General features: G+C 33.5%; 1 protein-coding gene across 1 annotated transcript in view; it reads right to left on the bottom strand.

Moving 5' to 3' along the window:
• Positions 1 to 11,075, bottom strand: part of LOC114079384 (ovostatin-like) — a 60,810-nt gene extending 49,735 nt beyond the window's left edge. Inside the window, exons 1-3 of the mRNA XM_027920626.2 lie at positions 11,008 to 11,075; positions 10,229 to 10,412; positions 9,477 to 9,633 (exon numbers count right to left, since the gene is read on the bottom strand). Coding sequence (XP_027776427.2) covers positions 9,477 to 9,633; positions 10,229 to 10,412; positions 11,008 to 11,075 — 409 coding nt within the window. The remainder of the gene's footprint in view (positions 1 to 9,476; positions 9,634 to 10,228; positions 10,413 to 11,007) is intronic.
• Positions 11,076 to 15,048: the final 3,973 nt, after the last annotated feature.

The following is a 15,048-nucleotide window of genomic DNA, read 5'->3' on the forward strand; positions in this document are numbered from 1 at the left end:
AGAACTAAATCTTTTCTCTGAAGAAAACCTCCCATTGCGAAATAAGTGTGTCTTAATAACTTAATGTGCAAGTAACATATTTCTCTCTAGAAAACTCCAGCCTTACCTCCCTTCTAAACTCCCCTCCCTTCCAGCCTCCTATCTAGCCTCTCCCCATGGTGTCACCTAACTTGAAGCCATTTAGCAAATCCCTCTGTGTTATTTCATCATGAGCACTATCTTTATTTCTGTCACTTCTGTCTATAATAATTTTAATCCTTTTCTTCTCAAAAAAAAAGAGACTGATTTCCTTATTTAACTTATTTCTTACATGCTAGAATCATGGGTGCCTTATTTTTTCTTTGTTAAGCAATATTTTCTTCAATGCTCTTTTTTAATACTAGAGTATATATCTCTAGGGAAAACTGCCCATCCCGTACCTCTCTTGTATGAACATCTAGGAGAGTGAATCCCTAACAGTACCACCACTCTGTATGATCTTGTATTGTGGACTGGTCACCTGGATGGATACCTGATCCAAACTGAACAGTCATATAATTTAATTTGACATTGTTCACTTATGCCTCTAGGAAAAATTTATTGCCAAAAGAGTGCCAAACTGTCAATATTCTTCATAAGATGATGGTGGTTATCACTGGAAACATAATAAATGAATAAGTTTCTTTTCTGCTGAGTGGGTGTGCTCCTATTTTTTCTGGACTAGTAAGTTAATTAAAATAATCTCTCCTTAAGTCTTAAGAGTTTTGTTTTTGGACCTTAATTCATCTTCAGATTTTTGGTGAACTTTTTTTTGGCATGACTCCCTAGCCATTCACCACACAGCCAGTCTACTAATCCCCACTAAGAAGTAGCAGTGGGTTAGTGGAGTGGCAGAGTTAGTGGCCTGGGCAAGCTGGAACATGGGCAGTGAGCACTGACCATGGCCAGGTGGAGCCCAATATGCTAGCTCAAGCTGGAGGTGTGGTATGCCAGGGTACACCTGACCTGGTGTCTCACAGCAGCCTTACCTAGTTGAGCTAATGCCCCATCGAAGAAGCCCACATTATCCCCACCCGTGGCATTCACAGTCTGCAGATCTCAACCTCCTAGGAAGCTAGGATTGCAGGCCAAGAGTGAGATAATAGAAGTGGGGCCCATCATTAAGAACTGTAGCACATTTCTGTGCCACAGAGGCCTGAAGCTTATGCAGGCCCCACTTGCCAGCAGAAATGGAAAACCTTTAGTTTCATTTCTTCCTCTATTCAAGTGCCTGACATCTTTAAAGATTTACCAATGAGTATATACCTTTAAAAGGGAACTATAATATTAAGCCTAATGTTTAAATAATAAAAATCTCTTTGTTCAAAATGTTTTGTTTTGAAGGATAAGTATTTTAAACAAATGAAATAAAACTCTTACTACAGAATTCTTGGAACAAAAATCAGGTGGTAATTATGATTTGGGAGGAATTTGCAATCTGAAATTATACTAGTTGGAACCTGTTCTAAATTGTTTAAGGATCACTGTCCAAATTATCTATGGGATAGCAGACAAGTTACATGGCCACCCTGTCCTTACTTCTGATTTCTGAGTTAGAATTCTTTGCTTTTTTTTTTTGATATGAGGTAAGTTTGGTAAGAAGTGATTACAATAATCAGGAAAATCCCAGTCAGACAAGTACATAATTTTCAGCCAGCCAGATAATTCTGGTTAAAGATTTTAATCACAATAAGGTAAGATACTTCAATGTAAGATAAAGGACAAAAATTTGAAAGTTGGAAAATATGAAGTTAAAAAAATGCAGGTAGCTAATTTATAAACCTTTTCTTAAGAGTTTTAAATGGTTAAATTTATTATGACAGTCATCAATAACTTCTTGTAAAATTTTTAGTTTGCATTGATGTCATATAATCTGTAATTTCTTAGAAGGAGACAGAATGAGAAATAGATATGCATCAAAATGAAGATAGTGGTCACATAGGAAGCTATAACAAATCATATGTGCCCTGAATTTTTAGCGTAAGGTCATAGTTAATATGGCAATATACTTTATATAAAAGAAGAACTGCTATAATAAGTAAACCAGGAACAGTTACAGCGAATGACTTTTTTTTAACTGTATATCCTTTAATTGTCTAATACTCAACCTTCATTTTATGCAGTATAGAAAAACCATTTCTGTGCACATTAGGTCCTTTATTAGAAAGTAGATAGGATAAGAATAATAAAGAAATTCATTTTGATTAACTTTTTACATTTCTATGCTGTTTGAAGTAGTAGCTTCCTTGCCAACCTCTGCCTTCTGCAATTCTTCTTAGCAAGAATCTAGGAACGTTCCTTGGGTATTTGCTTGTGTCTACTATATACAATCTTCCTCCTCCTGAGCACAGCTAAACCCACCACAAGTAAATTTATAGTGTTGGTTCAAAAACTGTTGGTGCTGTCTAAATTTTAGCACTGATAAATACCTTGGTTTTCTTATCCAGTGCTTCTATTTCCCTCTGGTACCCCAGTACTGATGTGAACTCCCATGTTTTTGACTGCTCTGTAGTGAGGAAGTGATGGCAAAGGCCCATCTAACACCATAAAAACAAACCAAAACATCAAAAGAGGCTTGGATCTTGGACTTTTTCTGAGAAAGGGGAGTGGAAGGGTGTGGGATGAAAATACTCATACATCTCAGTTCCCACAATGTCAGTATTTTTCACCTCCTTCTGTTTGGGCTTTGCATAGTCACAGCATGTTGATGCCTAAGAAGCCTGTGATTTAAGAAAAACCCAACTTACTCAAACCCACCTCAAAGATCAAGTGTCAACTAGCAGGTCAGTGCTAAAACAATTTTTCTGTCTCCTGAGCAGAAAAAGAAAAGACCTATAAAATTTATTTTTTAAACACAGATTTTAAAACTTTCCTTGCTTTCAGAGCAAAATGGACTTTTAACAAACTACTTTTTTTTTAGTGGGGGCGGGGGGATTTTACTGGGGATTGAACTCAGGTGCACTTGACCACTAAGCCATATCCCTAGCCCTATTTTGTATTTTATTTAGACAGAGTCTCACTGAGTTGTTTAGCTTTTGCTGAGGCTGGGTTTGAAGTCATGATCTTCCTGTCTCAGCCTCCTGAGCCACTGGGATTAACAAACTTCTTAAATAATTAATTTTAGTCACTGAAGCTTGAGAACAATTGTAGCTACTCAGTTTGTTCTATTATATGTAAACAACTAGAAAAAAAATAGTTATAACATATTCATGTTCATACATGATAATTATACCTAATAGTATATCCTGGAGTAAGTATATATCCTAATAGTATGTCCTGGAGGACAATAACTGATAAGGTATTACAGCTGGCTATTTATTTTATGGGGTCTAAATTCAAGGATTCAACTAATCAGACATTAAAAATACTCACATTCAAAACAATTGTATCTGTCATGAATATGTATAGATGTAAAATTTTTTTTCTTGTTATTATTCCCCAAGCAATACAGTATGACAGCTGTTTATAAACACTACCTATGTATTCGTAATAAGTAATGTAGGCATGATTTAAAGTATGGAGGATGTGCATAATTTCTAGGCAAATTCTATGCAATTTATAAATTTTTATATTTTTGGTAGGTATAGAATCAAGGGATATTTACCACTGTGCCACATCCACAGCACTTTTATTTTTTTAAACAAATTGAAACATAGTCTCTCTAAGTTGCTGAGGACTTGCTAAACTGCATTGAGGTTGAGCTTGAATTTCTGATTCTACTGCCTTAGCCTCCCAAGTCACTGGAATTACAGGCATAAGTCATCATGCCCAGAAATAGTATGCTATTTTATAAGTAATGTGAGCATCCATAAGGCTTGATAATTGGTCCTGGAACCAATTCTCATTGTATACCGAGAGACAATTGTATTTTTCTTAATATATTTAAGAAAGCTAAAATGCTCTGAAAAAAAATAATATAAAAGGTAAAAATACATTTAGTTCAGAATGATTTTAATGTATCCTTATCTTCAATAAAAATGTCATCAAAACAGTCAATGAAGATATTTCTAAACTAAATAATACCATTGATAATTCAAATGGACCTAATAGACACCTACAGGATATTTTACTCTAAAAAAGCCGAATTTGCCTTCTTCTCAGCAACTCATGGAACCTTTTCCAAAATAGACCATATTCTAGATCACAATGTAAGTTTTAGCAAACACAAACAAGTTATACAATCCCATGCATCATATTGGGTTATAATGGAATGAAACTAGAACCCAATGTAAGAAAAATAATAGAAATCAAACACATGAAGATTGAACAATACTTTCTTAAGTGAAGAATGAATCAAAGAAGAAATGAGAGGATTCAAGAAATTATTTTTTAAGAGAGAGAGAGAGAGAGAGAGAGAGAGAGAGAGAGAGGAGAGAGAGAAAGAGAATTTTTTTTTTTTAGTATTTATTTTTCAGTTTTCGGTGTACACAACATCTTTATTTTTATGTGGTGCTGAGGATCAAACCTAGCACCCCACGCATGCCAGGTGAGCGCATTACTGCTTGAGCCACATCCCCAGCCCCAAGGATTCAAGAAATTCTTAGAAACAAATGAGAACACAAATACAACATATTATATCAAAATCTGTGGGGCAGTATGAAAGCAGTTCTAAGAAGAAAATTGTACAGCATTGAATGCCTACATTTAAATTACAATTAAAAAAGGGAGATTCCAACCAAATAAAGTAATATTCCACCTCAAGGACTCAGAAATGGAAGAACAAACTAATTCTAAAATCAGTTTAAGACAGATCAGAGCCAAGATTAATGAAATTGAGAATAGTAGAAGAATACAACAAATCAATGCAACAAAAAGTTGATTCTTTGAAAAGATAAATAAAATTGATAAACTCCTAGTCAAATGAACCAAAAAAAAGAAAGAGAGAAGATCCAAGTAAACAAAATCAGAAGTGAAAGTGGAGATATCACCAAGACAATTCTGAAATCTAGAGGACCATTAGAAACTACTTTGAAAATTTATATTCTAATAAATTGAAAAATCTAGAAGATATTGACAAATTTCTAGGCACATATGACCTGCTCAAATTGAACCAAGAAGATATAGAAAGTCTAAACTGACCAATATCAAGTAGTGAAATTGAAACAGTAATTAAAACCTTCCAAAAAAGAAAGACCCCGGGGCTGGGGATGTGGCTCAAGCGGGTAGCGCACTCGCCTATGGGCATGCGTGCGGCCCAGGTTCGATCCTCAGCACCACATACAAACAAAGATGTTGTGTCTGCTGAAAACTAAAAAATAAATTTTAAAAATTCTCTCTCTCTCTTAAAATAAAAAAGAAGAAAGACCACAAACCTAATGAATTCTCAGTTGAGTTCCACCAGACCTTTAAAGAAGAACAAATATCAGGTTTTCTCAAACTATTCCATAAAATTGAGAAGGATGGACTACTTCCAAACATTCTATAAAGTGAGTATCACCCTGATACCAAAAGCAGGCAAAGATGCATAAAGAAAACTACAGATCAATATCCCTGATGAACATACATGCAACAAAGTATTAGCACACCACATTCAAAGACTTTTCAAGAAGATAATATTTCATGATCAAGTAGACTTTATCTAAGGAAGACAAGGTTGGTTCAACATATGCAAATCAATAAACATAATTCACCACTTAAATAGAATGAAGAACAAAATCATCCAATCTTCTCAATAGATGTAGAAAAGGCTTTTGATAAAATCCAGCACAGACTCTTGTTAAAAATGCTAGACAAGCTAGGGATAGAAGGAACTTACCTCAACAATATAAGGGTTATATGTGACAAACTCAAAGCCAGCATCATACTGATTGGAATAAAACTGAAAGCATTTCCTCTAAAATTAGGAATAAGACAAAGATGTCCACTCTCACTATTTCTATTCAATATAGTTTTGAAACTCTAGGCAGAGGAATCAAGAAAGAGAAGCAAATTAAAGGGATACAAATGGAAAAAGAACTCAAACTATCTCTGCTGATGACATGATTCTACATTTAGAAGACCTAAAAAATTGCTTCTAGAGCTGATAAATGAATTAAGCAAAGTAGCAGGATACAAGATCAACATTCATAGATCATAGATTTTCTACACTGCAGCAGTGATTCTGCTAAGAAAGAATTCAAGAAGGACATCTCTTTCACAATAACATGAAAAAAAATCTGGAAATTAATCTAACCAAGGAGGTGAAAGATCTGTACAATGAAAACTGAAGAACACTAAGGAAATTGAAGAACACTGTAGAAGATGGAAACACCTCCAATGTTCTTGAATAGGAAGAATTAAAATATTGTCAAAATGCCCATACTACTAGAAGTGTTATACAGATTCAATGTAATTCCAAGAAAAATACCAGTGACCATCTTCACAGAACTAGAAAAACAGTCCTTAAATTAATTTAAAGAACAAGATACCCAGAATAGCCAAAGCAATTCTAACCAAGAGGAGTGATGTAGGAGACACCACAATATCCAATTTCAAATTATACTTGAGAACTATAACAAAATCAGTATAGTATTTGCATCAAAATAGACATGAAGTCCAATAGAATAGAATGTGGGACGCAGAGACAAACCAACATAGGTACAGTCATCTGATACTTGATAAAGGTGTCAAAAATGTATGTTGGAGGAAAAAAAATAGCCTTTTTAACAATTGGTACTGGGAAAACTGGATATACATATATACAAGAATGAAACTAGATCCTTATTCCTCACTCTGTACAAAATTGAAATCAAAATGCATCAAAGACTTGGTAATTAGAACAGAAACTTCAAATAGCTGGATTAATAAACAGAATATATAAAAGAACTCAAAAAACTCAATGCCAAAAAGCCCTCAAGTAACCAAATTATTAAATGGGCCAAAGAACTAAATAGAAATTTCTTAAAAATAGAAACACAAATGGTCAAGAAATACATGAAAAAAAATATTTAACATCTCTAGCAATCAGGGAAATGCAAATCAAAACTGTACCACTGTTTCATCTCACTTTAGTGAAAATGGTAATTATCGAAACATTAATACTAATAAATTCTGCCCAGGATACAGGGAAAAAGTACACCCATACATTGTTGGTAGAACTGCAAATTAGTACAACCACTCTGGAAAGCAGTGTGGAGACTCATTAAAAAACTAGGAATGGAACTACCATTTGCCCAGTTCTCCCACTCCCTGGTATTTATCCAAACGAATGAAAACCATCATATTATAATGATATGGCCACTTCTGTGTTTATAGAAACACAATTTACAATAGTCAAATTATGTAATAAACCCAGATGTCTGTGAATAGATGAATGGATCACGAAAATGTAGTATATATACATGAGGGAGTTTTACTTAGCCATAAAGAAGAACAAAATAATGGCATTTGCTGGTAAATCGGTGAAAATGGAGAACCTTAGGCTAAGTAAAATAAGCCAGACTCAGAAAAATAAAGGGCCAAATTTTTCTCTCAAATGTGAAATCCAGAGCAAAAAAAAAAATCTACATCTATATCTATCTATCTATCTATCTATCTATGAGAATGAAGGCAGCTGGGGACTGGATCAAATATCATAAATATATAGGAAAGCTCAATGGAGTAGATCAGTAGGAGAATAAGAGGAAGGAGGGAGAACAGAAAAGGGAAGGAATTATCCAATGAATTTAACAAAATCATGTTAAATTCCAAAGGGAATTTCACCATTATGTATATGTAGAAAGTACCAATCAAAAATAAATAGAGAAGTGAGAAGAAAGTAGAGCAAAGGAAGGAGAGTAGTGGGAGAGAGTGGAGGGAGCTAAAGAGGGGAAGTTGGGGATTGAAATAAAATTCTTTGCATGTGTGATTTTGTCAAAATGAACCCAACTATTAAGTATACCTACAATGCTGTAATAAAAAATACATCTAGTTTAAATGAATTATATTTTTAAATTTTTTAAAAATTTATATATGACAGCAGAATGCATTACGATTTGTATTACATATATAGAGCACAATTTTTGATATCTCTGGTTATATACAAAGAATATTCATGCCAATTGGTGTCTTCATAAATATACTTTGGATAGTAATGATCATCACATAAATGAAATATATTTTTAACTAACACATGAAAATGGTTTAACAGCATGTTTCATTAAACTTTAAAATATGAGTGCATGGAATTTTCCCAATATGTATATCAAAAATAAATGTCACCGTATATTATATTACAGATATATAAAAAATTAAATCTCAATTTATTATTCAACAGGATCATACTTGCAAGTCTAATGAGAACATGATCCTGTCATATGTCAAAAGAAGTAATATTTTTAAATTTTTTGTTTATTCTTTTTTAAAAGGAGCCTGTTTGAGGAGCAGAAGTATAGAAGCACTCAGATCTGTTTTTTTCCTCAAACCTTTACTCTATGTTCATGTCCACTCTTCTTGTCCAAGCACATTGTGCTACTCATTACAACATCAATACTAATGGCTTACAAAAACGATGTGCTATAACAATATGTGCAGATTTCTCAGAATAATCCTCATAGTGTTTCATCATGGCATAATCCCCAAAGCCGTAGTGATGCCTCATAGATATTGCTCAACTGCATGAAAATGCCACTTCCGCTCACAATCAGGGCTTTTCTTCAACTGTCATTTACTTCATTTCTTATTCCTTCCATTTATTTTCTCTACTCCAAATAAGTTTATCTCTTTAACATTTTAAGGTCTGGTTTTTGAGTTAATTCTACCTCCATGTTTTCTTGTGTTCCTTTAGCTCATGAGAAATGTCTGCCTTTTTAAGATTGTAGCTGTGTTCCTTACCTCTTTCTAAACCCAGGAGAAGGCTTTTCAGTTTAATTCAACATCATGCAGGGCAATTACTTAGTCACTAGGAGAACCTGTCTCTCCATTACTCTGTGTGTGTGTGTGTGTGTGTGTGTGCGCATGTGTATTTTTGATACTAAGAACTGAACACAGGGCCTGGAGCATGCTAGGCAAGCACTCTATCACTTAGTTACACCCCTGGCCCATTTTATAATTTTGTGAGGAGCTCTTGCTAAAAGTTGTCCAGGCTTGCCTTGAATTTGTGATCCTCTTGCCTGTTTCCAAAGTAGCTGAAATTACAGTTGTGCACCACTATGCCTGGCTCTTAATATGTTCTTGAAACACTTTGTTGCTCTTTAATTTCTAATTCAACCATGATTCCTAAATTCACATAAGTTGAAATGTCATGGTTTTCAAACATATACATTACTAGATATTATTAGAATATTGAGAAATTCTTTAAAAATAGTTTCTGAGGCTCCCTACCCGAGACATACTGAAATCAAATTTCAAACATTTAGGTAACATGAGCTATTTTGTATTTTAAAGCAATCTCCCTAGTAGATTTTAATGCAATAAATTTTCTGAGCTTGTATTGTGTACTATCATTTACAACATTCTATAAATGATATTAGCTGAGGGTAACAGAATGTAGGTATACACACCTTTCTGTCCAGGCATGTAGATGGATTTATCTGTCTGCACAAAGACCACATTTTCCCTGGGGCTGATTGCCACAGCTCTTCTCTCTTCCAGATTGATTGTGCCTCCTTTAGCAGAGAATGTGATGAAAGCCACTGGGTCCAATCTGGCCTGAGGAACCTAGGGAGCAAATAAATACATACTTCATGAGACTGGTGTTTGGCAGGAGATCTCCATGACTAATTGTGCGTTATTAACCAGTGAATTTAAATCCATAACTTGTTGTTTCCATTTATTGAATAACCCACCTTGTTCATTTTTCTTGCTTCTGTCACATCATTTAGATAAATTATCTCATCATTTAAATAAATTCTCCTTTATCTTTTTTGTTGTTGCTGTTGTTGTTGATGGTACTAGGGATTGAACCCAGATCCTTGCACATGCTAGGATGCTAGGTAAGTACTCTACCACTGAGCTGCGTCTCTAGCCTTCTTAAAATATTCCATTTCTCTCTGTGTATATGTATGTGTGTATGTGTGTGTGTGTTTTCTTCTCTTCAATAAATTTCTTTTAAAATAGTAAATAGACTTTTCTCCTTGCCTCCATTTATAACTGTACTTACATTATCTGAAACTGAGGAGTATATTGTTTTTGAAAACATTAAAATAACTTTATATAGACAAGCAAATAACATTTGTCCATAAAAGTCAGTTTTGTGGGTGCCTTTCATGCCCCTGCAGTATTTTCTCTATAGTGAGCAGAATGAAATGTTTACCTCAAAGCTGAAGCATTTGAAGACATTTTCTCCTGTAACCTGCTCTTCAAGTATTTTGGTCTGGACCTCACCATAGTTGATGGAGACAGTCAAAACAAGAAACTCAGTCACATTAAAAAGCTGAACACAAGCTTTATCCAAAGAGCCTTCTTGGAGAACAGAAGGGACCAGCAGAACATACTGCCTACAAAATTTAAGCAGGAACATTAAAATTGTCAAAGAAATGATTTGATACTTAGCTATTATTTAGTTATCTAAAGGATTGCAGTTTAAGAAATATGTATTGTTTTTCAATGTTAGAGACATACAGCATGCTAAATTAGAGGATGTTAAATTCATGAAATAGGAATATGCTGCCTGTGAGTTGGATTCGTGAATTCAACAAGAATAATACCACTTGCAAAAAAGCAAGTAATTTGTCATTAGTTCTATGAAAATTACCATCTGTGTCTTCATGCAGTGCTTTTGCTCGTGAACTGATACGCACATTCCATTTCATTTTTGCCTAGTGTTTGTCTAGCTTTTTTCCCCCAGCAATTGTTTGACATCTCTTCATTGGTATAAATATTGTGTTATAATTTAATCAGCAGACATGCTAACAGTGATAATGGTACCGTTCAAATTCAGAATTCATTATACAAATTAACATGTTTACTATGCTATGTAAGGATATATTTAAAATCTAATCAATGCAATAAAAATATAACAAGTTCTGATTTTTAATATCAAGCTCTATTTGGGTTCCACATGAAATAACAAAATTCTATGCAATCACTTACACTTGGGGAGACTGAGAAAGAGACAGATGAAAGAGAAGAACACCCAGAAGTATTTTCATCCACTTCATGATCCAAATAGACAAAGAAGTCAATAGACTGTGCTCGTTATATCCACACGTGGGTCAATGTGCTGGAAGCTCAGACATTCTCACGGCCCAAGAAAGCCAAGTGTGGAGAGCTATATATCCGTGCAATACTTCTAGGACCATTTCCTGAATCATTCCTAAAGAATAACACAAGTAATCCAACTGGATACACTTTAGAAATTTTAGTCACCTCCCTGTAATCAATCATGTCTATTATGTTACTAGGGTGTCATTTGAGTGTCATCATCTTCTGACGAAAAATACTCCTAGAGTTAATACATAATGACTATGAGTGACTCTTTCTAGCACGAATGAAATTTCATTCCAATAAATTCAATCATTAAAAATAAATTGGTATCTTGCTAAATCATTATTTTGTGGTTGAGAACTAAATCTGTGTTGAAAATAACAGTATTGATTTTTGGCTGGCAATAGTTCCATGTAGACATTAGAATGGGAATAATGTAAAAATAATAGAAATGGACTTATGGAAGCTCAGATTGGAAAAATAAAAGATTCAAACATGATCATGTGATTTTACTTATTAATTGTTGATGTTGTATTTTCCATATAGTATAATTTGCATGCCAAATATATACTTGAAATTCTAAGTCAAGAGGAAATAATTAATTCCAGTTCTCAAATATTCAAAGGAATAATTATAAGAAAAATAAAGATAGTAATCAACAAAATTTATTGTTATAAAATTATCTTCTCTTGCTCTTATGTTTAAAAATGTAGCAAAGTGCATAATAAATGGCACATATATTAACTTATTTAGAAAGAGCAGTTGGCTTCTTAAAGATAAATTTAGATTACTATATTGATATAACTATAGAAAGTCACATTTCACTTAAAGCAAACTGATACCCAAAAATCCTTGGAAAAAATGCAATAAAATGTTTTGTTTTGGTTTGGTTTTAGTTCTTTTTGTACCTCCTACCTCAGCCCCCTTTACTTTACCAAGGTTAAATCCCTTTTTAGTTCTTATAAATAGAACCAAATAGAGTAGAAACAATCTGAGGAGGAAATGAGGACATAACTTTCACTTCCATAGTCAGGCAAACTTAAGATGAATCTGAGTTAGGTAGGCCTCATCAAGGCCTAAGTGAACATATCAAAGTATATTAGCAAGAAAGTTTTTGAAAATCACTTTTTAAATTAAATTTTAGTCTTTCCCATTACAAATTTATTGCCAAGTGTTTTGTGTCCTTTATCACTAGAGTTTTGATTAAGTAAGAAGCTCTTGGAAGGATAATCTCACAATTGCTGTGGTTTCATCATATTACCACGTCTCTAATTAGGCTCCGCCTCTAATATTGCCCTTTTTACTAAACAGAAAATCCATTTTATATTGAATAAAAATCTTTTTTTTCCTAAGAGGCAAATTAATTACATAAATTTTTCTTTAAAACTCTCTAGTGTTCTGCTACTGCCTATTGGATAAATCCCAAACTCCAGCAAGTTTCTTCTTACTAAGGTACTTGTATACTTTTGTACCCACCATTTCCCTACAGACAGTTTTTGTTTTCTTCCATGAAAACACTAGCAGTTTCTTAGGTCTGCCATGCTCTTTCATCTTTCCATGTACATTTATGTGTCTAGACTCTCCCTCTCTCTCACTATTTCTGACTTCCTTTTTACCAGGTATACATTTCCTTCTCATTCTTCGTTACTCAGTTCAAATTTTGTGACTCCCAAGATGAAATTGGCTATTGCTTCCCTAAACTCTTGTTACTTACGTACAAATTTCTATTACAGGATGTCATTTTATACCATAATTGTTTGTTTTCATGTCATATGTGCAACTTGGCTGTGAGAATCACAAAGGCACAGCCTGTGGATTTGATTTGTTGCTGGCTTTCCAACAGCTGGGATATTGCAAGTCTCTGAAGTAAGTAAGCACCCTTGACTCTCAGACTTGGTGAGCAAACCCACTTATTGGGGTGCTGTCTTTCTATCCAAGGAGAGCACACTGGCTTTTGATGCAAAAAGGCAGACACCCCTTTCTGGGTAATAATGTCTTCTCCTAGGCTTCTACAGTTCTGCATTGCATTCAATGCAAATGGAATAATGCCAATCATGATATAATCTTCAGGTCAGCTTAGTGAGGTATTCATTTTTATTTACTTCTATTGTATTTATCCCTAACTCCTCCTAGAAAGATAGCTTGGTATTTTATGGTTCTTCATCTACAAGGTTTTGACCAAATATGAAGAAAACTGAACCCTCTCACTCAAGAGTGTGGACTTTACACCTTTAATCTACTACTTTTTTTTTATATGCCAGATAGTTTAAAGTCTCAGACTGGTGATCATTTATGATATTATTTATGAAAAGCAGTACCAAAATCTACTACTCTTTCTGTTTTTCCATTACTGACTCCTTGGGGTCTGTTTTCCCCTTGCTATAAGACTCACTACAAAGTGTGAATCTAAAATGGTCACTTAATATTTGAAAAATGCAGTAAGACATTTGCTTCTATATAGAATACCCTTATTAAATAAAATGCACAACAGAAATCACAGCAGTAGTGGGGGATACCTGGAGGTCCAATGCCTTCCAAAATCTTACTAACTCATTACAATTTGGAAGTCCAAGTCTAACATCAATAACAGAAAGTTCACATAAAAATGTTAAAAACACAAATACATGCAAATGTTCAAATTATTGAGTAGGAGGAAAATTTGCAGAAAATTTCTCTTTTATAAGGTGAATAAAATTTATATTTACACACATACATATAATTTGATTTGGTAAAGGCAATTATAATTTTAAATACATGACTAATAACTCTCTGGAAAATAAATTTATGTCAACATTGAGCTTACTACATTGGCCTATATGAAAATGCTCTGTATTGCTAAGTAGCACCTAAAATTTGTATACCTGGGGCTCACATTTAGAAATATGGTTTCTCTTTCCATAAAAGTCCAATGCTTATGGAATGATTCTCTTTATATTATTTATCCTTATATCTTTTACAATAAATTTTATCTTACTGAGAGTAGGATTGCTTATTTTTGAGATGTCTCCCCAGATCTACAAAGTAACTGCACATTAAATGTTATCTACACAGATATATAGTTACATATCTCCATACTAGACCATCTAAATTTTATAAAGGTAATATAATTGTTTTAAAGGAAACATTAAGAAATACAGAAAGATATATGCACATATGAACACAGATCTGAACAAGGATTTTTTGATTAAGTCAATAAATAGCAATGTTATTTGCATAGAGGATACATAGCAATTGTTTCTGATTTTCAGGCCACCTCATGGGGAATTCCCCTTTTAATGTAAGAAAAGATTTTACTATTTATAAGAAGAGAAACACATCATTAATAAATTTAAGGGTGTGGTGTAGAGAGTGGAGAAAATGATGGCGTGGGTTTTCAGGAAGTTGGGTCATACTATTTACAGGGTATATGAAAATCCCTTTTCATTCACCTACATCCTAATATCCATTCCCTCATCCTGTGAAACAGAGATTTACCTCATCACAACTATTAAAAAATGTATTGGTATAAGTCCTCCTTAGAATTACTATAAGAGCTTCAAGCATTCCAAATAAAATTTGAACAAATGCTCCTAAATTTAAGACTATTGTTCTAGTCAAGGATGTATTTGGAATACCTCAAATTGATTTTTTCCCCAAAGAGCAGCAATTATTTTAATGAAAAGTTCAGTAATTATTAATTAAAATATAAATAAGATTATTATGAGTTATTTTGTGGATATATGGCAAGAATTTTATTCTGGTGATACATACTGTGTTTTTATTTACAGTGACTTCTTATATTTAAAATAAGAGAAAAATTTATATCTAGATATCTTTGTCTACAGTGCAAAATGATTGAAGAATATATAAGTAACATATATTCTTAAAAAGTAAATAAGTCATATATTCTCATGAAAAGTAAAAAGAGTAAGAATAAATTATGCTTCC

This window comes from Marmota flaviventris, chromosome 3 (genome assembly GCF_047511675.1).
Source record: "Marmota flaviventris isolate mMarFla1 chromosome 3, mMarFla1.hap1, whole genome shotgun sequence".
NCBI classification, from domain to species: Eukaryota; Metazoa; Chordata; class Mammalia; order Rodentia; family Sciuridae; genus Marmota; species Marmota flaviventris.